Source organism: Chiloscyllium plagiosum, chromosome 1, assembly GCF_004010195.1.
Source record: "Chiloscyllium plagiosum isolate BGI_BamShark_2017 chromosome 1, ASM401019v2, whole genome shotgun sequence".
Taxonomy (NCBI): Eukaryota; Metazoa; Chordata; class Chondrichthyes; order Orectolobiformes; family Hemiscylliidae; genus Chiloscyllium; species Chiloscyllium plagiosum.
In genome coordinates, this window is record NC_057710.1 from 129,449,753 (window position 1) to 129,477,050 (window position 27,298).

The window sequence follows — 27,298 nt, forward strand, 5'->3', positions numbered from 1 at the left end:
GAATTCCCTCCCTAAAGATATTATGGGTCAACTTACAGCGCATGGACTGCAGTGGTTGAGGAAGGCAGCTCACCACCACCTTCTCAAGGGCAACTAGAATAAAAATGCTCACTAGCCAGCGACACCTACATCCCATGAACAAATAGAAAAAAGGGGTGGATCTGCCCTTGACATCAAGTCAGCATTTGACTGTTTTGGCTTGTTGATGCTGCACTCAAAGTTGGAGTCAGAGGGAAAACTCCTTGCTTGTTGAAAAAAGGATGATGGATATGGTTGCTGGTGGTCAATAAGCTCAGCCACATCACATCATTGGGGTAGGTATTTTCTGATTGATGTGCTCAAATGTGTTATTAGACATTTCTGGAGCAGATGGGACTTCAACCCTCACCTCTTGACGTAGAGGTGGCACTAGTACCACTACAGCCCAGTTCCTCAGGGTGGTCCTAGGCCCAACTACTTCGTCAGCTTCAGCTTCTTCGTCAATGACCTTGTCCCCATCATAAGGTCAGATGTGGGGATGTTTAACACCATCGCAACTCCTCATGAACACAAGCAGTACATGTCCAAATGTAGCAAGATCAGGACAACATTCAGGTTAGGGCTAATAAGTGGCTACTAACATTTGGATCTCAAAACTGACAGGCAATAGTAATTTTCAACAAGAGAGAATCCAACTATTATCCGAGCTGAATCCCCAATATCAATATCCAGGGAATTATCATGGACCAATAATACTCAAGAAGTTTAATCCCTCCCCTGTCTAAGATAAAGTAGCCTGCTTGATTGGCACCACGTCTAACATCTTCGGTGTTCACTCCATGTCCAATTCACAAGTATACTATCTACAAGATGTACTGCAACAACTCACAAAAACTCCTTCAGCAGCACTTTCCAAACCCATGACTCTAACATCTAAAAGGATATATACAATAGATACATGGGGATACCACTATCTGCAAGTTTCCTCCAGGCCACACCATCCTGACTTGGGATGTTACTGTCATCCTTCACTGTCACAACATTAAAAGCCTGGAATTCTATTTGTAATAGCACTGGAGATGTGTCTACCCATCATGGACTGAGGTGTTCAAGAGGCAGCTGATTTCCACCTTCTCAATGGCAATTTCACATGGATAATAAATGCTGGTCCAGCCAGCAGCATCTACATCGCATGAATCAAAAAAAAAATTGATGTTCTAAATGTTTATGTCAGATTATCACAATTTTAGCTGTAAGTTTAACAATAAAAATTACTACACTGACGTTTACCCAATATCTAAAAAAGCAAAATGATTCAAAACCTTTCGACATCCCCCTTTAATTCTGCAATCACATCTCAAAACACATCGCACATACTGTAACCCATTATAATCTTTTCAACTCATGTTGAGCAGTTAAATGTAATGTTTGCTCAAAATGTAAAGGCTATAATGCTTCCCACATCATTTCTAAACTTCCTAATGACCCATTATCCTATATAATTTCTATCAATCGCTTTTAATGTACACTATTATTTGTTTCAATATAGTATTTATCTAACTTTTAAAGAATTGTATATTTGTAGGACTTAAGAGTATGCATGAATTTTGTTTCAGTCTAGTATAAGTATTCTCTAGATTTATAAACAAATTGTCAGTGGACTTTGGATGGTTGTAATGGAGCTGAATAATTTTGATAGTACAATTTTGTACATATATTTTCGTTTTTGTTTACAGTTAAGTACCATAATAAGATGTCTGTGTCTACCTTTGTAGACTAACTCTTTTTAGTTGTAACAAACATGCATGATTCTGTTGGGTAATTTTTATCCAGGCAGAAAAATTCAACATTTCTGTCTGTCAAGTGGATTAAATTTCATGTATTTGTTACACCTTTTGCCATGGTTTATTATTACTTTATACTCCTGAAGATTTCTCTGACATTGCTGTTGTTCACAATATCCTACATCTATAATATTTCTACAAAGCACAGTACATTTCCCAGCTAAAAAGAAATCTGTCGCACGTTGCTTTCTTATCCCATAACACTGCCTGCCTTGGAGTTGAAAGGTTACTTTGCTTTTTCTCTTGGTCTATATTGTCTATATTGCAATGGGTAGACAAATGTGCAAATAAGGGATTAGAACAAGACCTTAATAAATTATTATAAACAAAATGCACATATATTGTTAGCCAGAGTGTTAAAATGCTATAAAAACAAACCCAAAATTTGTTCTATTTTATGGCATTTGTCACTTTGTGTTGGGGAAAATATTTTATACTTCCTCTCAAGGTATTATCTTAATCCTTCTAACCTATTATGGAGTTGTAACTCATCCCAAGCCAACAAATTCTGTGCATACATTTTATTGGCCAAGTTATTCTCTAATGCCATAAATTGTGCAATGCAAAATATAACATCTGCCACTTAATAAACATCAATTTTTATGGCTGCTCATTCTTGTACCAATATGTCCCAAAGCTCTCATAATCTGTCTCTAAGGCCAGTGGCTGCAAGTTATCTGGAAATAATGTCATAAGGTTAATGCTGCGGTGTACAGACCAATCCACTGCATTCACTTTGTCTGTAAATGCTTTGTGTTTGCTATAATAATAGTTTTCACTTGTCCACATTTAACAATTTGTAATTCAACACTTTACTAAAATATGCATAAGAAAATATTTCAGGTGCTGCATAACACAATGAAAACTCAAGATTGAAGGTGAAATCTACCACAAAATGCCTTTTGTTTATCTTACAGTTTTTCACACACCACGTTTTTCAATATGTTCTCTTCAAAAACCCAGTTCACTTTTCCGGTCAAAGCAAATGGCGCAGTAATCTTCAACATGAGGAAATGCCTGACAAATTACAGGTCAAGATTCTTTTCTTTTATGGTTTCATCTTTGTTTCTTCCAGCCCCGTGGATAAGGGTTATAATTTGGATCAGCTACCTGCTTTCCTGAAGTTTCATGTTCAGAGCATGTCCCAGTAGATAGATCTGAATCAGTCAGTGATTGCTGATAATTTAGTGGCAGTTTATACATTGAACTCTGTTGGCTGATAGATGTTGGAATTGATGCTGTAGTTTTGACTGAGGATGATATGCTCGATGGTCTTCTGACCTGGAAAGCAGCAACAGATGAGTAACCACTTGGAAGTGGTGGTACATAGGCTACTCGTGCCTTCCATTCCTCTGGAGGCTCAGGTAATGTCTTTCGGCGGGCTGCTGACACAATATTCTTTGCTATTGACTCTTGGATATTCCTTCTGGAAAATGCTTCCTCTACTGAACCAACAGCAGACTGTGATGCAGCATCCCATGGGGTCAGTTTTTTCTTTGCAATTTTCTCTGACTGGGATGCTGGTCTTCCAGATGACGGGGTTGCTGGCTGTTTCATTGCTTGTGCTCCAGAAAGCCCATGAGAATAGTTGTATTGTGATAGCTTTTCTGGTACTTGTACAGGTTGGAAACCTTTTGACTGCGCCTGCAAATAGAACCGATGAATAATGCAGATAAATGATTGCAGATCAAGACAGTTGAACAGGACAAAAACATCAATAGGGAAACCTCAAATGTGGGAATCTGAAATTCATGTGTGGTACTTGTGATGTATTTTGTAAAGTGTAAAGCTTGTTTACATTTGAGACTCATTAACATTTATTATAAATTTGGCATCCTTTTGAATTCCCTTAGTAATGAATCGGAGATGCGAGCTTTGTAGGAATACATGTTTCTGTTTACTTTAAAATTGCCAAAGTTTTCACATGTTTATGCTATTTTTGGGATCAACATGTAATGCCTAAAGAATATTCTTCATTCCCTTTGATATGTGAAATCATGCAAAATCTCAGAATTTTTACAGAGCAGAAGGTGATCATGCAGCCCATGTTGTTGCACTGGATCTTGAAATGAGAAAAAATGTCTACTGTCATTAATCCCAATTTCTCCCTGTAACCCTGCACTTTCTTCTTTTTCAAATGATGGTCTCATTCTCTTTTGAAATCTTTGATTGCACTGTCACCTCAAATCCCAATTTTTTTGATGGTAGTCAAAGGATAACATTTTTTTTCTTATGTAATATAAGTCACTTAACAGACCATTAAAGACGTTTACGCTCCATAGAAACCTCCTCCCACCTTTACTTCAGCTAATTCTTTTAACAAGTCCATCTATCCATTTCTTACCCTTGCATTTATTCAGCTTCCCCTTATATGCATGTGTGCTGTTTGCCTCAATTACTCCATGTGGTAGCAAGTTCACTTTCTAACCACTCCTCAGAAATTTTTGTCTAGATTTTTTTCTTAGTCATCTGTAATATATGGGCAATAAACTGAAAGAAATTCAAGTAAGTTACTGGTCATTTGTATAAATGGAGTTAATTATCATGTTGCTGTTGATTGACATGAGTAACTTTATTTGCCAATCATATTTAAATGAATAGTTTTTGGATGACCAACTGGCAGATCTATCTGGTTTGCTTCTTGTGGTGTTGATAGGAGCCCCAGGCGGCCAACCTAATGTGGGCTGCTGTCATACTAAGTGACCTGACCTGCCTCTGGCCTGGGATACATCTACAATCAGAAGGCAGTCGAACACAGTAGTGTTCTAAGTTTTTCATCTGGATCCTGAGGTGCACCGTTTCTCATCCTGGTTTCACAAAAATCATTGAAATCTTACCTTCTGGGCTACTTCTTGTCTGGAACAGTGGATCATATTGAACAGATTGCGCACAGTGCATGCTCCTCTCGTCATGTTGAATTGGCAATTGAGGTTGAAGGACCTAGATTTATATACTGACTGAGGGGAGCACTCCACTGGCCATGGAGAAACTAGCATTGGCCATACCATCAGCATGAATGGAGTTGTGGTTGAGTTATATAAGTCACAATGTGTGGTGTGCTGCTGTCCTGTTTCCATTCAATATGCAACTTCAAAACATGTTTATAATAAACAATATTATATAAATAATGGGTAATTTAAGAATTGCTTAGAGGTGAATTATCAAGGCATATAATGGCCTAATAGTCAAACACAAAACAAAAAGTCTACGTTGTTTTATCAAACTGGCTGCAGTATAGATACATCCTAAAATAAAAAATCTGTAAACAATCAGTGCCTTTTTTCTACAGAAATAGAATGAAAATCAAAATAAACTTGAATGTTAATATATTTTTCTTTTGATCCATGATCCACCAGCCACATGAAACATTACAAAATCATCAATCCAATGACCCAAGCCAAAATGGAAATTAGGGTATTTCACTGTACCACTGTACTTAATTGCCTATGAATCCATGTGGGAGACTAAGGGAGCTTTTCTGAGAAAAACTAACACTTTATATCACTGTTGGGGCAAATTTGACTTTGAGGATAATGTATAATGAACAATGTAGCTTTGATTTCTTCTCACTTGGAAGTGGAAATTGTTAAGTTTATATTACACATTTTATACTATCACCCGAAGTTAAAATTATTCCCATTTTGTTGAACTCTTCGGAATTGTGACTTCTGGAAAATAATTCAGCATATTTTCAAGAGAAGATTCTACAGTCAGACTTTACAATGGCCTCAGCTTTAATTTCTATAAATATAATGTTGTCTTTGGCAGAGTTACAAAATAGAAGATAAATCAGCAACTAGTTTTGGACTTTTTTTTCTGTTCTATTGAATTGATCATTTTAGACAAGAGTGCAGTGGAAGAGAAGAAAAATCAGCCAGGACTTGAAGAGACTGGATGTGCCCTTCCTAGAAGTGGTGAGGTGGCAAAAATGGAAGTAACTGGGTGAGTTGACCATGGTGAGATATCACTCCGTTCTCTCTCTTTTCCAATTAAGAGATGGGCAAGAAAGTCTGGTGGGAATTTCCTAATTGGCAAGCAATTAACACCCTTAGGTAGCCAATTAATGGACACTTAAAGACTTCAACTTTTCACAACCCTAATTATTTGTCCTCTCTGCAAGTGAGAAAAATGGCTTGTATTCTAACTGAGAAACAGGGTGATGTACCTGACAATCTGAAAGGGAGAGTTCTCTATTTACACCAATTTGGGGCTAATTACAGGCATGGATTGGAGGGAGGAAACAATGATCTACTCTCACAGAGCTACAGTTCTGCCTTTATATCCAACCCTGAACCCCACTTCCCACAAGCCCCATTCAGCTAGAAACAAATGAAAACCATGTGCTTTCTTGCAGTTGGACACCCTGAAGACTACACTTTGACCAAATGCCTTTAGGACCCAGAAGCTGCTTGGTTCTGATTGGCCAGACTCAAAAAAAACTGCAGACACTAGAAGCCAAGACAAGGAGGACGCTGGAAGAACACAGCAAGCCAGACAGTATCACTATAGTCTGAAGAAGGGTTATCCCAAAACGTTGACTTCTCCATTTCCTGATGTGTTCTTCCAGTTTCCTGCTTAATTCTGATGAGCATCTGTTGAGAAGGGTCTCTATTGTTGATGCCTGCAATAGACTGAAAGGTTTACGAGGTAAAAACAATGACTGCAGATGTTGGAAACCAAATTTTGGATTAGTGGTGCTGGAAGAGCACAGCAGTTCAGCCAGCATCCGAGGAGCAGTAAAATCGCCGTTTTGGGCAAAAGCCCTTCATCAGGAATACAGGCATAGAGCCTGAAGGGTGGAGAGATCAGCTAGCGGAGGGGGGGGGTGGGGAGAAAGTTGCATAGAGTACAATAGGTCAGGGTGATTGGTGCGGGTGTCCCGGAGATGTTCCCTAAAATGCTCTGCTAGGAGGCATCCAGTCTCCCCAATGTAGAGGAGACTGCATCGGGAGCAACGGATACAATAAATGATATTAGTGGATGTGCAGGTAAAACTTTGATGGATGTGGAAGGCTCCTTTACGGCCTTGGATGGAGGTGAGGGAGGAGGTATGGGCGCAGGTTTTGCAATTCCTGCGATGGCCAGGATGGGAGGGTGGGTTTTAGGGGGGGCGCGGACCTGACCAAGTAGTCATGGAGGGAACGGTCTTTGCGGAAGGCGGAAAGGGGTGGGAGGGAAATATATCCCTGGTGGTGGGGTCTTTTTGGAGGTGGCGGAAATGTCGGCAGATGATTTGGTTTATGCAAAGGTTGGTAGGGTGGAAGGTGAGCACCAGGGGCGTTCTGCCCATGTTACGGTTTGGAGGGGTGGGGTCTGAGGGCGGAGGGGCAGGATGTGGATGAGATGCATTGGAGGGCATCTTTAACCACGTGGGAAGGGAAATTGCGGTCTCTAAAAAAGAAGGCCATCTGGTTTGTTCTGTAGTGGAACTGGTCCTCCTGGGAGCAGATACGGTGGAGGCGGAGGAATTGGGAATATGGGATGGCATTTTTGCAAGAGGTAGGGTGGGAAGAGATGTAAACCAGGTAGCTGTGGGAGTTGATGGGTTTGTAAAAAAATGTCAGTGTCAAGTCGGTCGTCATTAATGGAGATGGAGAGGTCCAGGAAGGGGAGGGAGGTGTCAGAGATGGTCCAGGTAAATTTAAGCTCAGGATGGAATGTGTTGGTGAAGTTGATGAATTGCTCAACCTCCTCACGGGAGCACGAGGTGGCGCCAATGCAGTCATCAATGTAGTGGAGGAAGAGGTGGGGAGTGGTGCCAGTGTAATTATGGAAGATTGACTGTTCTACATAGCCAACAAAGAGACAGTCATAGCTGGGGCCCATACATGTGCCCCTGCCTACCCTTTTGGTCTGGAGGAAGTGGGAGGATTCGAAGGAGAAATTGTTAAGGGTGAGGACCAGTTCGGCCAAACGAATGAGAGTGTCAGTGGAAGGGGCCAAACAAATGTTTACAAGACAGTTCTAAACAAGCTGATTGGCCAATGGTCTGGTAAGATTTCTTGGTGGTGGAGGCAGTGTGTTAGTTGTCACTGAGTTCGCCCACCCCATGGGTCATGGGACTTGGGACATGGAACTTGCTGGCTCACCAGTGTTTATATCTTGTCCCTAGTTGTCATTAAGAAAGTGACGGTGAGCTGCCTTCTGCAGTCCATCTGCTGCTGTTGGTTGACCCACAATGTCATTAGGGAGGGAATTCCAGTACTTTAACCCAATGACAGTGAAGGAACATCAATATATTCCAAATCAGATTAGTGAGTAGTTTGGAGGGGAACTTGCAGGTGATGGTGTTCCCATGTATCTGCTGCCATGTCATTCTAGATGTAAGTGGTTGTGGGTTTGGAACTTATTGTCTAAGGATCTTTGGTGAATTTCTGCAGTGCATCTTATAGCCAGTATACACTGCTGCCACTAAGTATTGGTGATGGAGAGAGTAGAGGTTTGTGGATATGGTGCCTCCAGCTCCTTTCAGGTAATCGGGGAAGGGGAATGGGGGGAGAAGGTGGTGTGGTGCTTCAGTGTGTCACTGTTCGTGGCCCTCTTCACAATGATCTCTCCCACCAGTACTGGCAGCCCAGCAATTGCTGAACAGGTTATCTGAAGACAAGGCTGTAAACCCCAAGATCTTGACAATGGAGGATTCAGTAATGGCAATTATAATGAACATCAAAATGTAACAAATCAGATTCTCACTTGTTGGAGAGTGACTCACAGCTAAAAGGAAGAAGAATTTATACATGAAGAACACCTCGAAATATTTTTCAGGCATTTCTCTGTGGAGGATCTTTTTTTTAAAATCTGTTAGTTTATTTCCAAAGAGGTTCCAAAAGCAATTTTGCTCCTAAGGTGGGTACACAAAATTGTGAAATTTCTCGATGTGTTCATGAAAGATCCTGTTGTTCTGTTTTGAAGATAGGGATAACTCTGCTGCACAAGTCTTAACCATTCAATATTCTCAATCAATATTGAGAAACAGATTATGTGCTCAAGATCATGTTATTTTTGTGGGAGCATGTTGTGTGCAAATTGAATTACAGTATTATTCCAGTTCAAGAGGTGGACACTCACCCTTCATCTCTGCACCAGCTCACCAAATGAGCTTTATGTCATAATGATATTCTCCTGCCTTTTCCCCATGACTTTAAATATCGTTTCTACTTTATTTAAAGTCACACAACACCAGGTTGTAGTCCAACAGGTTTACTTGGAAGCACTAGCTTTTGGAGCATTGCTCCTTCATCAGGTGGTTGTGGAATATAAGATCGTAGGACACAGAATTTATAGCAAAAGTTTACAGTGTGATGTAACTGAAATCATATATTGAAAAAGATGGATTGTTTGTTAAGTCTCTCATCTTTTAGAATAGGCATGTCGGTTTCAGTTCTTTCATATGTAAATTCCAGAAGTTTCTTAAAGTTACATTAGCAAGTGAACTTTAACAATAGGTGCCATGTTGACCCAGATAATGCACTGAAGGTGTGAGGTGCCATGTGTGAGGCTGTCTGTGTCCTGATGTTCAAACTGATTCTAATCTACATGGATTCATGAAATTTTTGAGCAAAATAAAATGTAATCCTGCAAGTACAAATTCACTCCACAAACTTATACCTGTGTGTGTATGTGGGTGGGTGGGTGCTGAGGGAGATATGAGTGTCTGTGAGAAAATGGGAGAATGTGTATGTGTGTGAGTGTAAAGAGAGTGGGAGTCTTTGTGTAAGCATATGATAGAGGGTCTGCGTGAGTGTATGGGTCTGTAGAAGTATGTGTATATCTGTCTGACTATGTGTAATGCAGTGGGGTCACCTGTAGTGTGACATGAACCCAAGGTCCTGGTTGAGGCCATCCCCATGGGTACCATCAGCCACTGTTGATAACCAAGGTTGGTACCCATGGGGATGGCCTCAACTGGGATCTTGGGTTCACATCACACTACAGGTGACCGCACTGCACTATGCACTCACAGACAGACAGACAGTCACACAGAGACACAAACACTTGTACAGACACACACACGGACACTCCTGCAGACCCATCCATTTATGCAGACCACCTCTCATGCAAAGCTCTCTCTCATACACTCACATATACACTCCCAAACTCATCCACGCACCCTCTCACAGACTTATACCCCTTTACATTCGTATACATACACATACTCACATTCTTTCACAGACATTCATACCCCGCTGTCTGCACCCACATGCACACACATACATATAAGTTTGTGGGGTGAATTTTTACTTCAGAATTACATTTTACTTTGCTCAAAACCTGCATGAATCTATATAATCTAAGTTACATTGCACTGTAAACTTTTGCTATGAATTCTGTAACTTATGATCTTATACTCCATAGCCACCTGATGAAGGAGCAGCGCTCCAAAAGCTAGTGCTTCCAAGTAAACCTATTGGACTATAACCTGGTGTTGTGTGATTTTTAACTTTGTACACCCCACTCCAACACCGGCACCTCCAAATTGTTTTGACTTAAATAACTTCTAATGCCTTCTTGAAAGCCTCAATTGAAAAGGCCTTCATCACATTGACAGACAGTGTTCCAGACCATAAGTACTCAAATATGAAAGAGTTTTTTCTTCACATGACATTTGCTTCTTTAAACAGATATTGTGAGCTTTTGAATTTTGTTTGCCATATTTATTTGTGTAATGATGATCTGGAAAATTCCACGAGCTATTTGATTTTTAATCTCCCAGTGGGCAACTTTTGCATCTGACAATGGCAGCACGAAATGATTGCCTTACTGAGTGCAACCTGCAAAAGTAAAGAAAGACCCATCAGGTTTCAGGCAGGAGATTTTCTTGTCTGCTCAGAAGAGCAGGTTAAAGTTAGGATCATCAGGACCTAGGGCAGAAATCAGCAGGTAAGTCAGCTTTAAAATTTCTGCACTCCCGCATTGTTTTACTGTTCTAAGTCAATACAGTTGAGTACAGAACAGCCCAACTATTATAATAATACAGATTTGCTGGCCACATATACACTAGAACAGTGGCATCAACTATAAATAGTGAAATACACAGCTTCATCTTGCACCCAAGAATCTTCACTCCTTTATTTAGCTTGTTGCAGTGGCACCACTGACCACGTCTTTTGAAAAGTTTTCATAATACATTGAAATAACTCACATGACCATCCCTCCACACCCGTTCTCCCAACGTCACAGCATCTATTAGCTATTATTATTAAAAGTTGATCATTGTATCTCGTATTGTTTTTCAGATCAGTTTTTAAATCTCACTTAACATTATCACTTCTAGCTGTGTTTTGACAATTGTGGAATTTTTAATTCTGTAATGATATGTCATCCTCTGGTTTTTATCTAAGGAGGAACAGATAATTTCAAGGGTGTCATACACTAAGGGAAATGTACAATTATTTTTGAACATACATGGAAAGTGCAAATTCAAACTACTTGATTTGTATGCAATAGACAGCTGTAGTGAAAGAACACAACTTCAAAGACACTGTTAAACAAAGTTAAAAGTCACAAAACACCAGGTTATAGTCCAACAGGTTTATCTGCTCCTTCATCAGGTGGTTGTGGGAGCAGCGCTCCAAAAGCTAGAGCTTCCAAATAAACCAGTTGGACTATAACCTGGTGTTTTGTGACTTTTAACTTTGTACACCCCAGTCCAACACCGGCATCTCCAAATCATTGTTAAACAAACTATGATAATAGGATAATAATACAGAAAAGTTACTTAAAGACTAATTTAATGAATTACGCTGATCACTTATTTAGCTTTTATACAGACCACTAGAGAGGGAGGACTCGTGATGGTTTAACCTGAGGGGAAACCATGCCTCAGCTGAGGGGTGAAATTGAAAAGGTGGGACTTCTATGGTAATCTCAGCTGGTGCAGAAATTAAACCCACACAGTTGTCATCACTCTACACTGCAAGCCTGCCATAGACCAACTAAGCTAACCAAACCTAATGGACAATCAGCACTTTTTCCAATGCATACCCAAATGTTAGTTAGATTCCTTGCCTACCTGAGAGCATTACTCTCTGCTAAATTCACGATCAAATGGAAGTCTCACTTCATCGGAAGCACAAGCCCATAAATGGAAGTTAACTTTCACATTTTGTATCAATGCATTATTGGAAAAAAAATCCTAATTGTCAAAGATAATGCCATGTAAAATTTCAAAAGTTAAACCATTTCTTTATTTTGCATACTTGCATAGATAGTGGCTAGGCCAGACATTCTTGCTCTCATATGATTAGCTTATTGGCAATGATGAAGGAAATGTAAATCATAATTGCACTTCTACATCCCCCTTCCTGAGGAAGCAGATATTGCCTTTGAGATCAAAGGGGATAAATGATAAATGCTGACAATAAAGACAGGAACTTGGAAGGATTAATGATCATAAGTAATTACTGTACAAGGACCAATGCAGTGACTGGTCTTTTGATGATGAATCTGTTTGTGTCCTCTAATAATGGTGTATTAAATGAAACCATGTTAAATGAAAATCAGTTTTCTGTAATGTTATGTACATTGTATACATGTTACGTAAAGATGTTATAAAGGTGGTTGTGTTTCTGACCTGTAATTTTATATTAAATCCCTGACTTGAACAAAAGTCCTCTTTCTACTTGCTACTTTTACTATTTATTTTAACCACTTGCTTAGCACTGTCTGTCCTTAATTTACACTCACTGCCTCCTATACCCACTCGCTGAGCCTTTCTCACCTGACTCCTTCCTCTTGCTGCTCTCTTCTCCTGACAGTCTTGGTCGCTCCCACTCACCACTTCTTTTCCTGGCCCCTCTTGCTTCCTCCCTCTCACCACTGCTCTCAGTCATCTTTTGCTAAGATCTCACCAACCCTAGGAGCAAGGAGAATGGCAAGAAGGGTGGCAAATTGAAGGGCTATGGAGAGGAAAATGGTGGGAAATAATTAAGAAACCTCATAGCCCCCAACCCCATACAACTTGCTTCTACCTTCCCTCCAAAATGCACATACAGGACTTGCCAGACAGCCCCATTGTTTCGGCTTGTTCCTGCCCCACAGAACGCATCTAAACCCTCCTTGACTTGATTGTTTTTCTCCCCTTATCCAGTCCGTTCCCTCTTATATCCGAAATGCTTTATGTCAGTTTCAGAATTTCCAGTTCATTTTGATCTTGTCCTCACTTTGAACAGCTTCTCCTTTAACTCCACTCAATTTCTTCAGATCAAAGAAGTGGCCATGTGTACCTGCATGGGCCCCATTTATGCCTATCTCTGTGGGGTATGTGGAGCATTCCATGAATAATTCCTATTCCGCACCCACCCTCAACTCTTTCTCTGGTACATTGACGACATCATCAGTGCTGCTTCCCCCTCTAATCAGGAATTGGAAAAGTTTATCAATTTCATTTCCATTTCCACCCCACTCTCACCTTCACCTCTGACTCATCCCATCCCTTCCTCAACATCTCTGTTTCCATTTCTGGGAATAGGCTGGCCGCCAATATCCACTACAAACTCACTAACTTCCAGTTACCCTGACTATACATCCTCACACCCTGCTTCCTGTAAAGACTCTATTCCATTCTCCCAGTCCTCATCCTCCATCGCATTTGTTCTGATGATGCCAGCTTCAGCAAGAGAGCCTCAAAAATGTCCAACTTCTTCCTCAACTGAGGATTTCCCATTATAGTAGTTGACAGGGCCCTTAGCTAGGTCTGAGCCATCTCCCATACTTCAGCCCTTATCCCCTCTCCTCTGTCCAACAGTGATAGGCACCTCCTTGTCCTCACTTACTATCCCACCAGCCTCCACATCCAGAGGATCATTACCCACCATTTCCACCACCTTCATTATGATGCCACCACCTGACACACATTCCCCTCCCTTGTCAGCCTTGTGCAAGGACCATTCTCTCTAAAACACCCTGGTCCACTCCTCCTCCACTCCCAAGACCTCCCACAGCAGGAAGTGTAACACCTGCCCATTTACTTCCTGGCTCCTCGGTATCAAAGGCCCCACACACCCATTCCAAGTGAAGCAGTGATTTACCTGCACTCACTCAATCTAATCTACTGGTTTCGCTGCTCACAATGTGGTGCCCCCTACATTGGGGAAATGAAGCGTAGATTGAGTGACCACTTTGCAGAACAAGTTTTCACTTGCTTGCTACTTCAATACACAACCATGTTCCTTGGCCAACATCTCTGTCTCAGGTTTGCTGCAGTACTCCAGAGAAGCTTAGCGCAAGCTGGAAGAACAGCATCACATTTTCCGCTTACGGACTCAGCAGCTTTCAGGACTTGTGTTCAACAGTTTTAGGGCCTGAGCACCTTCTCCCATATCCTTACCCCTACCCCCATACACAGACCATGTCATCACATGGGTTGTTACCACAACCAACTCATTATCAGCCACAAATGGTTCCCATTAGCAGCAAATGATTCTCCCAGACTGACCTTTACCCATTCCTTTGTCTGCCCAACTATTGTTCGTTCTCTGGGCTCTATCTTCACCTCTTTTTTACTATTTCCCCCTCAGTCCCAGCCCATCTTCAGCACACAGCCCAACCTTTTCCTGGCTATAGTCAATTCTGAAGAAGGGTCACTAAAATGTTAACTCTGCTTTCACTCCACAGAAGCTGTTAGCCCTGCTGAGTTTTTCCAACAATTACTGATTTTGTTCCTGCCTTATATTGCTTTGCCTTCTTTTTGTTGCTCTTTGCCCCTTCAGCTGGAGAAACCAGGCTCATGCCAGGCCTCAGTCAAATCAAGGGGAAAACGGCACATGCTCATGGTGTCTTAGCACAGTAAGTCAAGGACAGCCTCCAACACCAATCCCTGGGTTTGGGGAGTCAGTCAGCTACTTAAAATGATCAGAGTTATGATACCATCCACATGCGATTTGAAGCCAGCAGTACAATCCATTTTGACTCTTTCTCCTCTACTGGGAGCTGTTTTCTTCCTAGAATAAAAGTGGATGGTACAGCTATTACTTTCAGTACAGGTGTGCAAGTGTACCAAGCGAGTCGGGTAATGGCATGCAGGATTAGTCATATCCTGGGTTGAGGTGAGTGAGCTTGATTTAAGGGAAGTAGTTCCAGAGTGAAGTATTGGAGAGAAAATAGTGGCACTTACACTGTCGGAGTGGGTAAGGTCATGGACCTTCCCTCGATGCTGTGGATTTCTCCAAACAGCTGAGACTGCTTTAACCTAACCTCTGTGCTGAATGATTCGGAGATGCCGGTGTTGGACTGGGGCATACAAAGTTAAAAATCACACAACACCAGGTTATAGTCCAACAGGTTTAATTGGAAGCACACTAGCTTTTGGAGCGACGCTCCTACTATGGCCTGATGAAGGAGCGACGCTCCGAAAGCTAGTGTGCTTCCAATTAAACATAGAACATAGAACAATACAGCACAGAACAGGCCCTTCGGCCCACGATGTTGTGCCGAACATTTGTCCTAGCTTAAGCACCCATCCATGTACCTATCCAATTGCCGCTTAAAGGTCACCAAAGATTCTGACTCTACCACTCCCACAGGCAGCGCATTCCATGCCCCCACCACTCTCTGGGTAAAGAACCCACCCCTGACATCTCCCCTATACCTTCCACCCTTCACCTTAAATTTATGTCCCCTTGTAACACTCTGACTGTTGGACTATAACCTGGTGTTGTGTGATTTTTAACTCTGTGCTGAATGATATGGTCTGGTCTTGTCGCCCTCACTGCTGGTCCTGGGGAAGATAAAGTCCTGCCTTTGCAACACCTCTTCCAGCAGGACCACCTCATCAATCCCTGGGTTGGCAGGTCTGACATATGAAGAGAGTCTGGATCAGTTAGAACTATATTCACTGGTGTTTAGAAGCACAGTGGCTCAGTGGTTAGCACTACAGCCTCACAGCGGGAGGGATCCAGGTTCGATTCCACCCTTGCCTGTGTGGAGTTTGCACATTCTCTGCTTGGGTTTCCTCCAGGTGCTCCAGTTTCCTCCCACAGGCACAAAGACATATAGGGTAGGTAAACTGGCCATGCTAAATTGCCCATACTGTCCAGAGGTGTATAAATTAGGTGGATTAGCCACAGGGAATATAGACAGGGAGTGCTTCTGGTTAAGATGTCTTTCGAATAGTTGGTGTACTCTATGGGCTTACTTCCATACTGTAGGGATTTTATGAAGAATGAGGAGGTATCTCATAGAACCTCTAAGTTTATAACAGGATGAGATAGGATAAATACAAGGAGGATGTTACCAATAACCAGGGAGTCCAGAATTATGGGGACACAGTATATGCATACAGGATAGGATATTTAGAACTAATATGAGGAAACATTTCTTCACCCAGAGAGCAGTGAGCTTGTGGAATTCTCTTCCACAAAAAAGAGTACAAGCCAAAACATTGAATGTTTTCAAGGAGAAGTTAGATGGGGCTGAAGGGGTCAAGGGGTATGAGGACCAAATGGCCATAGAATGAGTCAGATCAGCTATGATCATATTGCATAGCAGTGCAGGCTGCAGGGGCTGGATGGCCTGCTGCTTTTCGTTTTTTTTGTTTCTACGTATTATTAAATTGCAAAGGGTATATTAAACATTTACAAGTATGTTACCAGAACTGGAGGGTCTAAGCTATCAGGAGGGGCTGGATAGGCAGGAACAAAAATACAGAAGTTGCTGGAAAAGCTCAGCACGTCTGGCAGCATCTGTGAAGAGAAATCAAAGTTAATGTTTTGGGTCCGATGACTCTCCCTCAGAATCTTCCTGAGTTTGGAAGAAAGGTCACCAGACCAGAAACATTAACTCTGATTTTTCTCCATGAGACCGGCTGTGCTTTTCCAGCAACTTCTGTTTTTGTTCCTAATTTACAGCATCCACATTCTTTCAGTTTATATCTGAATAGGCAAAGACCTTTTTCACTAGAAAGTTGAAGGGTGACCTAATAAACATTTATAAAATCATGAGTGAACAGCAAAGGTTTTCTTCCCGCCCCCAAGGGTAGGGGAGTTCAAAACTAAAGGGCATAGGTTTAAGGTGAGAGAGGAAAGATTTAAAAGGAACTTGATGGGCAACTTTTTCCATACATAGGGTGGGGCGTATATGGAATGAATGGCCACAGGAAGTGTAGGTACAGTTTTGGTTCTAACATTTAAAAGACATTTGGACTAGTACAAGGACAGGAAAGGTTTAGAGGGATATGGCCAAAGGGGACAGGCAAGCAGGACTAAACTAATTTGGAAAACCTGGTTGAATTGTCCGAGGGGGTTGTTTCCATTCTTCATGACACTTTGCAAGATGAAATCCTGCTTCTTCACTACCCCTTTTAGCAAGATCACTGGGTTCTTGCTCACAAACAATGTCACCAATTTCCCCCTACCTGCCAAGTCCAGGGCCAGCAGCAGACAGACTGCTTGTGTGGGTACACAATTCAGTTTTAAAGATGGCACTGCACAAATGGATACTGGTGAATTTTGGCATATCCGTTGAGTGGTGAGCTGTTTTGGGAATACCGCTGTAAGGTGGGCTGGAATCAAATGTGAGGTCCACGATAGCGGTGGAAGTTAATGCAGAAAATTTGGCAAGATAGAGTGAAAAAACTTGCTAGGTCTCACAGTGGAAATCCTTCCAAAAAACTTGATGTAACTGAGCCAAAATATTATAAAATTCACCTCGATGAATAATTCTTTACAATGTAGATTAGTTGGCAGTTACAGCAGATGAAATTGGTAGAACAACTCCTACTGACCCTGTGTTGGCAAGAATGTATGAATGTATTGCAAATGTATGGCCAACACAGATTTAGAAAGCAGCACATTAGCTGTGCATAAAAATCAGTTGTCTATTGATAAAAGTCGTATTTTGTGGATCGCCAGAATTAGAGAGAGTTACAGATTGAGTTGCTATGTGATGCACATGAGCAAAATTTAAGAATGAGGTTGATGGACTTTAGTCAAAAGCCAAAACAGAAATTGCTGGAAAAACTCAACAGGTCTGGTTGTATCTGGTGAAGAATAGAAAGCTAACATTTTGAGTCTGGTGGCTCTTCATCAGAATAAGTGAAAAGCCATCTTTGGTGGTTAAAATTAAATAAGATGGTACGGACACAATGGGCGAAAGGGCCTCTTCTGAACTGTATGATTCTGTAGAAGACAGTGACACAGTCAAGCTGTGGAAAAGAAGCCGCTATCAGTTCCTTTTGTGACCACAGGAATGGCCAGCTAGTGTGTCGCAGAAACTGCTGATTGCTTTGGCAGAATTTGAAGAGCACCATTTGTTTATGGTGATAACAATACAAAGTGGGTTGAGGAGTTTCCAATGAAATAAACATCAATTAGTACAAGTCTATTTGTTTTATGTAGCTTGATTGCTGCTGATAGGTTCCCAAAGGAAATGTGTCTGACACCGTCAACAGACCTCAGTATTGTTCAGAAGGACTTTTAAATTTTATGACAATGAATGGGGTAAAACACAAATGCACAAATGTACAAAATAGTGTAAGTCCACTATTTAACTCCTCAGGCCTGTTCCATCATTCAGTAAAATTATGGATGATCTGATTGTATTTCAAATGCCACATTCTCATCTACTTCTGAAAACCCTTGATTCCCCTGCCTGACAAGAGTCCATCCATTTCTGTTTAAGTACATTCAAAGCCCTTGCCTCTTGAGGCAGAGAGTTCAAAGGTCACATAATACTGTGAGATTAAAAAAAATTCTCCTTATCTCTGTCCCATAGACAGTAAAGATTGTCTGGTAGTTTTCAAACAGCGGCCTCTCATTTTGGACTGACCTATGAGAGAAATTTTCCTTTCCATGCTCATCTTGTCAAGATCATTAAGATATTATACATTTCAAACAAGTCACCCCTCACCTCTTCCAAACTCCAGTGAAACATGCTCCGCCTGTCTCATAAGGCAATCTGCTCATTGCCAGTATCTATTTAGTAAACCTCCTCTGAACCACTTCCAATGCATTTATTTCCTTCCTTAAATAAGGAAGCCAAAACTGCACACAGTATTTGAGACATATCACCAATGCCTGTATGACACATTAGAGTTCTGTTGTGTAATCCTGCTTTGAAGGAAGCAGCCGAGTGCCCAGCGTAAATTATTAATACTGCTCTTGATAAACAAAAGCGAGATACATATTGGAAGAAAAGTCAGATGCCCATTGAAACACAAACTGGGCAACATTTTTAGTTAATTATCAAAACACATCTCACGCAACTACCTCTAGAACACAAGCTAAATTGTTTCTTAGAAGGAGGAATAGAAATAACGTTTTCATACTAAAGGCATATTTAGCAGTTAATAGAAGAAAAACAGAGGTGAAAAAAATCATTAATGAGTCATAGAGTCATAGAGATGTACAGCATGGAAACAGACCCTTCGGTCCAACCCATCCATGCCGACCAGATATCCCAACCCAATCTAGTCCCACCTGCCAGCACCCGGCTCATATCCCTCCAAACCCTTCCTATTCATATACCCATCCAAATGCCTCTTAAATGTTGCAAATGTACCAGCCTCCACCACCTCCTCTGGCAGCTCATTCCATACATGTACCACCCTTTGCATGAAAAAGTTGCCTCTTAGGTCTCTTTTATATCTTTCCCCTCTCACTCTAAACCTATGCCCTCTAGTTCTGGACTCCCCGACCACAGGGAAAAGACTTCGTCTATTTATCCTATTCATGCCCCTTATAATCTTGTAAACCTCTGTAAGGTCACCCCTCAGCCTCCGACACTCCAGGGAAAAGAGCCCCAGCCTGTTCGGTCGCTCCCTGTAGCTAAGATCCTCCAAACCTGGCAACATCCTTGTAAATCTTTTCTGAACCCTTTCAAGTTTCACAACATCTTTCCAATAAGAAGAAGACCAGAACTGCACGCAATATTCCAACAGTGGCCTAACCAATGTCCTGTACAGCTGCAACATGACCTCCCAATTCCTGTACTCAATACTCTGACCAATAAAGGAAAGCATACCAAACACTTCTTCACTATCCTATCTACCTGTGACTCCACTTTCAAGGAGCTATGAACAAGGTCTCTTTGTTCAGCAACATTCCCTAGGACCTTACCATTAAGTGTATAAGTCCTGCTAAGATTTGCTTTCACAAAATGCAGCACCTCGCATTTATCTGAATTAAACTCCATCTGCCACTTCTCAGCCCATTGGCCCATCTGGTCCAGATCCTGTTGTAATCTGAGGTAACCCTCTTCGCTGTCCACTACGCCTCCAATTTTGGTGTCATCTGCAAACTTACTAACTGTACCTCTTATGCTTGCATCCAAATCATTTATGTAAATGACAAAAAGTAGAGGACCCAGCACCGATCCTTGTGGCACTCCACTGGTCACAGGCCTCCAGTCTGAAAAACAACCCTCCACCACCACCCTCTGTCTTCTACCTTTGAGCCAGTTCTGTATCCAAATGGCTAGTTCTCCCTGTATTCTGTGAGATCTAACCTTGCTGATCAGTCTCCCACGGGGAGCCTTGTCGAACGCCTTACTGAAGTCAATATAGATCACATCTACTGCTCTGCCCTCATCAATCTTCTTTGTTACTTCTTCAAAAAACTCAATCAAGTTTGTGAGACATGATTTCCCACGCACAAAGCCACGTTGACTATCCCATATCAGTCCCTGCCTTTCCAAATACGTGTACATCCTGTCCCTCAGGATTCCCTCCAACAACTTGCCCACCACCGAGGTCAGGATCACCGGTCTCTACTTCCTTGGCTTGTTTTTACCACCCTTCTTAAACAGTGGCACCACGTTGGCCAACCTCCAGTCTTCCGGCACCTCACCTGTGACTATCGATGATACAAATATCTCAGCAATGGGCCCAGCTATCACTTCTCTAGCTTCCCACAGAGTTCTCGGGTACACCTGATCAGGTCCTGGGGATTTATCCACCTTCAACCGTTTCAAGACATCCAGCACTTCCACCTCTATAATCTGGTCATTTTGCAAGATGTCACCATCTATTTCCCTACAGTCTATATCTTCCATATCCTTTTCCACAGTAAATACTGATGCAAAATATTCATTTAGTATCTCCCCCATTTTCTGTGGGGAAGGATGTGGGAATAAAATCTGAATTGAATTAAAAGGGTAAAGTGAAATAGTGTCATCACATGCAGCTGAGATAGCTACCAGGTAGAATTGTGAAATATGCAGTCATCACATGTATTTAGTCAAAAAGGTGGAAAGATTACATTTGCATTTACCTTCAGAGGTCCATGAGGAGGAAGGGAGTTTTGAAATGGATGTGATAGATTTGACATTTGAGATAGGAGTAGAAGACCATGTTACTCCAATAAACATGGCTGAAGGCAGTTCAGATCCAACTCAGTCAGACTCAGACACTTCTGACAAAATGGAAAATAGAATTGAGCTTCACGATCAAAATCATTCCTTATGGGAGAAACTTTCTTTGCAGATTCAGGCTAAGATGGATTCGATAATTCTCAAAATTCTAAAGGTTTGGCTCAATAAAAAGGTATCCAATTAACGATAGGAAACCAGTGATTAGAACTGTAAATAGATGAAAAAGAAGAAATATACATAAATGGTATGAAATGTTGGAAAGTTGTGTACTGAATTAATTAAGGTAAGATGCATGTCATAGCACCCTCTTGTGGCCATTTGTGTACTCATTCTTATCTCATTGAAATAAACCAGTTTTTTTCAGTTGGGAGTTCCACTTGGTGTGTGTTGTTTTGTGTCTGTTCTGCAAAGATATTACAATCGTGAACATACTAAATTCTTAATTTAATGATGTTGAGCTCACAGTTTTGCTTTCACACTCGAGCTTTGTGTATCACGAAGACAGTGTTCAGTGTCTCACTAGCAGTTGGTGGAAGAGGGTGAGCAAGAATGTAATGTCTGGTCGTGTGTGGGAAAGGGTTACTTAATGGCCTCAAAGATGAGGCACCCCGAGGGAGCAATGGCCACAATATGATTGAATTTTACATCCAAGTTGAAAAAGAGAAGATTAGGTCTAAGTCTAGTTTTTTAAACTTAATTAAGGGTAACTATGTGAACACGAAAGCTGGACTAGCTGAAGTAAACTGGCATATTAGGCCAGTAAATAGATCAATAAAGACCTTCGAGTGGATATTTCAGAATACTCAGGATGAGTATATATTGAAAATACTAAAGAAATTAAGGAAAGTATCAAACTTGGAAAAAAAAATAACTGGGGCTGGTCAGAATATAAAATTACAAAAGCAGAGAATGATTAAAAGGTTAATCAGGAAGATGATGTTATAGCATGAGGGGAAGCTAGCTAAGAATATAAAACGAATAGCAACAGTGATTCAGATATTTTAAAAGGAAAGAGTATGTTAAATGAGGGTTGGTTCATCACAGAGTGAGAATGGGGAGATAATAAAGAAATGGCTCCCACCACCAAACTTGAATGCCACTAAATTCCATTCCTAATCACAGTTCACAATTGATTGTGAAAATTAATGTTCCCCGTTTGGATTTTGTTGGCCCACATTACAGGCAGGTTAACCTACATCAGAAGGCCTACCAAACGTAGTAATCTTTACTTATACAAAAGCAGACATTGCTGGAGCAACTCAGCAAGTCTGTCAGCATCTGTAAAGAGAAAATAAAGTCAATCTTTCAGTTCCAGTGGCCCTTGTTCAGAACTGTTCTGCATCTGGAGTTCTTTATTGTTTGTCATTTAATCTTTATTTAAAACTCCTTAACAAGATGCAAACTTCACTGGCTAGCCAAGAATTTATTGGCCATCTGAATGGTGTTCAAGAAGGTCTTGGTAAACTATCCTCTCGAACCACTGCAGTCCATAGGCTGTAGGTGCACCCACAGAATGGTTAGGAAGGGAGTTCCAGGTCTTTGATCATACATCAGTGAAGGATATTCAAGTCCTGATGTATTTGGAAGGAAACTTACAATGTTGGTGTTCCCATCCATCTGTTGCCCTTGGTTACATGATTGAAAAATGTTGTCTAAGGAACCTGAGTGAGTTGCTGCAGTAATTCTTGGGCACATTCCCAGGGAGATTGCCATCTGACATGTGCAACATCATCATGGCACATCTCTGATCCATCCACAGTCCCATTCTGCACTTCAATGTTGCATTTTGGAGCTCGTTGGCACCTCTCATTATAATGCTGCTGTAAAGTGGCTTTGCATGCAATGGCAGGCACCCAGTTCTTCATGATTCAAACTAGGCTGCTTCTCAGGACTGCTCACTTGCTCTCTTAACACTCACTCAATTTGTGTCTACCTCGATGTTTACAGAATTATTGTCAACCATAACCTGAAGTGCCCTGAGAAGCAGTGGTTTATAGATGATGTTCCACTCCATTATTTTTCTTTATTCATTCACAGGATGTGGGCATCACTGGCTATGCCTTCCCAGAGGGCAGTTCAGAATCAACCACATTGCTGTGGGTCTGGAATCACATGTAGGCAAGACCAGGTAGGATGGCAGTTTCCTTCCCTAAAGGACACGAATGAACCAGATGGTTTTTTCCAATGATCGACAATAGATTTATAGTCATCATTAGATTCCGAATTACATATTTCTTCATTAAGTTCAAATTCTATCATCTGCCATGGCAGGATTTGAACCCATGTTCCCAGAACATTATCTGGGTCTCTGGACTAACAGTCTAGTGATAATATCACTAGGTCATCCTCTCCTCTGACATTAACAATGAATGTGAACTCCAGACTGTGAACACTTAGCTGGAATTCAAAGATGATGCTGGCAAAGACAGCATATCCTGGTAGTTGGCAAGCTCATCCTCCTAAAATGAGTGGGGGTCATGGGTGTGATACATAGTCAATATTGAGTGTTTGGGCCCCATGCAGAGAAATCTTCCATTAAACTTGATGAAAGTGATACTTAGCTAATTTCTAAAATTCAGGCCAAAGAGTCTGCAAGGAGTAATAGATTATCAAAATGAATGAGCTAAACTTTGCCTTATGGAGTATAATGTGAGAAAATCCATCAAGAAGATGTAGGTTTGCTCACTGAGCTGGAAGATTTGTTTTCAGATGTTTTGTCACCATACTCAGTCGCATCTTCAGTGAGCCTCCGAATGAAACACTGGTGGTATAGCCTGCTTTCTTAGTTTGGGTTTCCTAGGGTCGGTGATGTCATTTCCTGTGGTGACATCATTTCTTATGATGTCATTTCCTGTTCTTTTTCTGAGGGGGTGGTAAATGGGATCCAAGGCAATGTGTTTGTTAATAGAGTTCCGATTGGAATGTCATTGTCCCAGTCGAAGTGGTGTCCTTCCTCATCCGTATGTAAGGATACTAATGAGAATGGGTCATGTCTTTTTGTGACTAGTTGATGTTCATGTATCCTGGTGGCTAGTTTTCTGCCTGTTTTTCCGATGTAGTGTTTGTTACAGTTCTTGTAAGGTATTTTGTAAATGACATTAGTTTTGCTTGTCTGTATACGGTCTTTCAAGATCAATACCTGCTGTCTTAGCATGTTGGTGGGTTTGTGGGCTACCATGATGCCAAGGGGTCTGAGTAGAAGATGTATTTGATATAGGGGAGAGTGGCTAGGGTTTCTGGAAGTGTTTTGTTTGCTTGTTTGGGTTTGTTGCTCAGAATTCGGCAGACTATTTTCACTAGGTACCTGTTCTTTTTGAATACAGTGTATAGGTGATTTTCCTCTGCTCTGCATAGTTCCTCTGTACTGCAGTGGGTGGTGGTTTGTTGAAATAATGTTCTAATGCAGTAACAAAGCTGCAGGAATTAACATCACCAACCCTAGGAAACTCAAACATATAAATAGAAAGTGGGCTACACCATCAGTGCTTTATTTGGAGGCTCGCTGAAGATGTTAACTAGTATGGTGATGAAACGTGTGAAAACGAACCTTTCAGCTCAGCAAGCAAACCTACATCCAGAACCTCAACCTGAACTACAAATCTTCTCAAAGCTCACGAAGAAGATTAGAAAAGTCAAGTATTATTTAAATAGTATTCAGATCAACTGGCAGAGGTCTTCTTGGACATCTTCAAACTCTCCCTGCAGCAGGCCACTGTTCCTGCCTGTTTCAAGAGGGCCAATGTCATCCCTATGCCAAAGAAGGTTCATGCAGCATGTTTCAACAATGACTGCCCAGTGGCCCTAACTTCGGTGGTCATTAAGTGCTTTGAAAGGCTGGTCATGGCATTAATCAACTCCAGCCTCTCCACTACTCTTGACCCAGTCCAAATTGCCTATCAGACCAACAGATCCACGTAAGATGCCATATTAACTTTCAGCGGGATGTTACTCATGCCTCCCTAAACATTAACAGCACAGAGGTGGAACGAGTGGAGAGTGTCAAGCTCCAAAGAGTGGTCATCAACAACAAGCTTGCTTGGACTCTTCATGTGGATGCACTGGTTACAAAAGCCCAACAATATCTCTTCTTCTTCAGGCAGCTGAGAAAATTTGGCATGACAGCGAATATCCTTGCCAACTTTTATAGGTGCGCCATCTAGAGTATTCTGTCTGGATGTATCGCTACCTGGTATGGTAGTTGTACCATTCAAGATTGGAGACAGTTACAGAGAGTGGTGAACTCGGCCCAGACAATCACAAAGGCCAACCTCCCAACTACAGAATACATCTACCAGGCCCGCTATCAAGGAAAGGCCTCCAGCATTCTCAAAGATCCATCCCATCCTGGCAATGCTTTTCTACAACCTCTACCATTGGGGAGAAGGTACAGAAGCCTGAACACATGTACCAGCCGGATTCGATACAGTTTCTATCCCACTGTTGTTAGAATACTGAATGGATTCACAAACTCTTAGCATTCGCCTGTACATCTGTTTTAGTTTTTGCCGCTGTTTACCTATTATTTACTTATTTTTACTATTTAACTCTGTGATCTACCTGTATTGCTTGCAAGATAAAGCTTCTCACTGTGCCTTGGTGCACGTGACAATAAATTCAATTCAATTCAAATCTCTGTTTGCAGAGCGATTTGGGTTTGTTATACATATATCACAAAAGCTATTTGCAGCAAGGAAGGCAAATAAAATATTGGCTTTGATTGAAAGGAATATAAAAGTAAGGACATTTCTTTGAAGCTGTTCAAGGTGTACTGAGACACGCCTGCATTATTGTGTGCATTTTTAGTTTTCTTATTAAGGGGGTGTGGGGAAGTGATAATTGCTTTAGAAGTTCCTAGATGGTTCACTTGGCTTATTCCTGAGATGGAAGGTTGCCTTTTGAGGAATGGTTGAGCAAAGTAAGCCTTCATTTATTGGACTTAGGAAGAATGAAAGTTAACATACTGAAACCACAGCAATGTTGCAGCACAGAAGGAGGCCATTCAGCCCATCGTGCAGGCAAGAGTCCTTCAAACGAACATTGTAATGTAGCAGCAATCTCCTGTTTCTTCCCTATACCCTTGTACATTATTTTTATCCAAATAATTGTCCAATGCCCTCGTGAATGCCTCCATTAAACCTGCCTCCACCATACTTCCAGGCAGCACTTTCTAAACACGAAGTACTTGTAACGTGATATTTCTTTCTCTTATATCACTCTTACTTCTTTTGAAAGTCAACTTAAAATCTATGCCTTCTCATCCTTGTTCCTTTTAAAAGGAACAGTTTCTCCTCATCTACTCTATCCATCCTACTCAGGATTTTGAATACCTCTAGTATATCTCCTCAAAACCTTCTTTTCTCCAAGGAGAGCAGTCGCAGCTTCTTCAAACTATCCTCCTGACTGGAGTTTCTCATCTCTGGAACCTTTCTTGTAAACCATTTCTGCATTCACTTCAATGCACTCTCACACCCCTCCACAAATGTACACAAAACTTCAGCTGAGGTTTAATGAGTGACTTATACAAATTCAATATCACCCCCTTGCTCTGGTTCTCCTGCTCTTTTTAATATTTTCGAATCGACCTGCTCAGAGCTGTTAGTACACACCTCTGGAGCAAATGGGACTTGAATGTGGGCCTCCTGGGTCAGAGGTAGAGACACTACCACTGCACCATCAGACCCTCGTTCTTGTATTTAATAAAACCAAAGATAATGTATGTTTTACTTATGCTCCGGCCACGTGGCCTGCCACCTTCAATGATCTGTGCACATAGACACACAGGTCCTTCTGGCCCTGCACCCTTTTAGAATTATCCCCACCCCCATTTTATATTGCCTTTCATTATTCTTCTCACCAAACTACTTCACCTCACATTTCGCTGCATTGAACCTCAGCTGCCATTTCAGAAAAATGTCTATGTTCTTTCTGAGGAGAAAGTGAGGACTGCACTCCCTCCGTGACTCCCTTGTCAGGTCCACACCCCCCACCAACCCAACCTCCACTCCCGGCACCTTCCCCTGCAACCGCACGAAATGCAAAACTTGCGCCCACATCTCCCCCCTCACTTCCCTCCAATGCCCCAAGGGATCCTTCCATATCCGCCACAAATTCACCTGCACCTCCACACACATCATTTACTGCATCCGCTGCACCCGATGTGGCCTCCTCTA

General features: G+C 41.5%; 1 protein-coding gene across 2 annotated transcripts in view; it reads right to left on the reverse strand.

Moving 5' to 3' along the window:
- LOC122553132 (synaptopodin-2-like) overlaps positions 1-27,298 on the reverse strand; it is a 126,828-nt gene continuing 99,530 nt past the window's right edge. The window contains exon 6 of one of the 2 annotated variants that reach the window (XM_043696708.1): positions 1-3,467. In XM_043696708.1, the coding sequence (XP_043552643.1) occupies positions 2,880-3,467 (588 nt within the window). In that variant the 3' untranslated portion in view covers positions 1-2,879. The remainder of the gene's footprint in view (positions 3,468-27,298) is intronic. The other variant, XM_043696698.1, reaches the window with a different exon arrangement.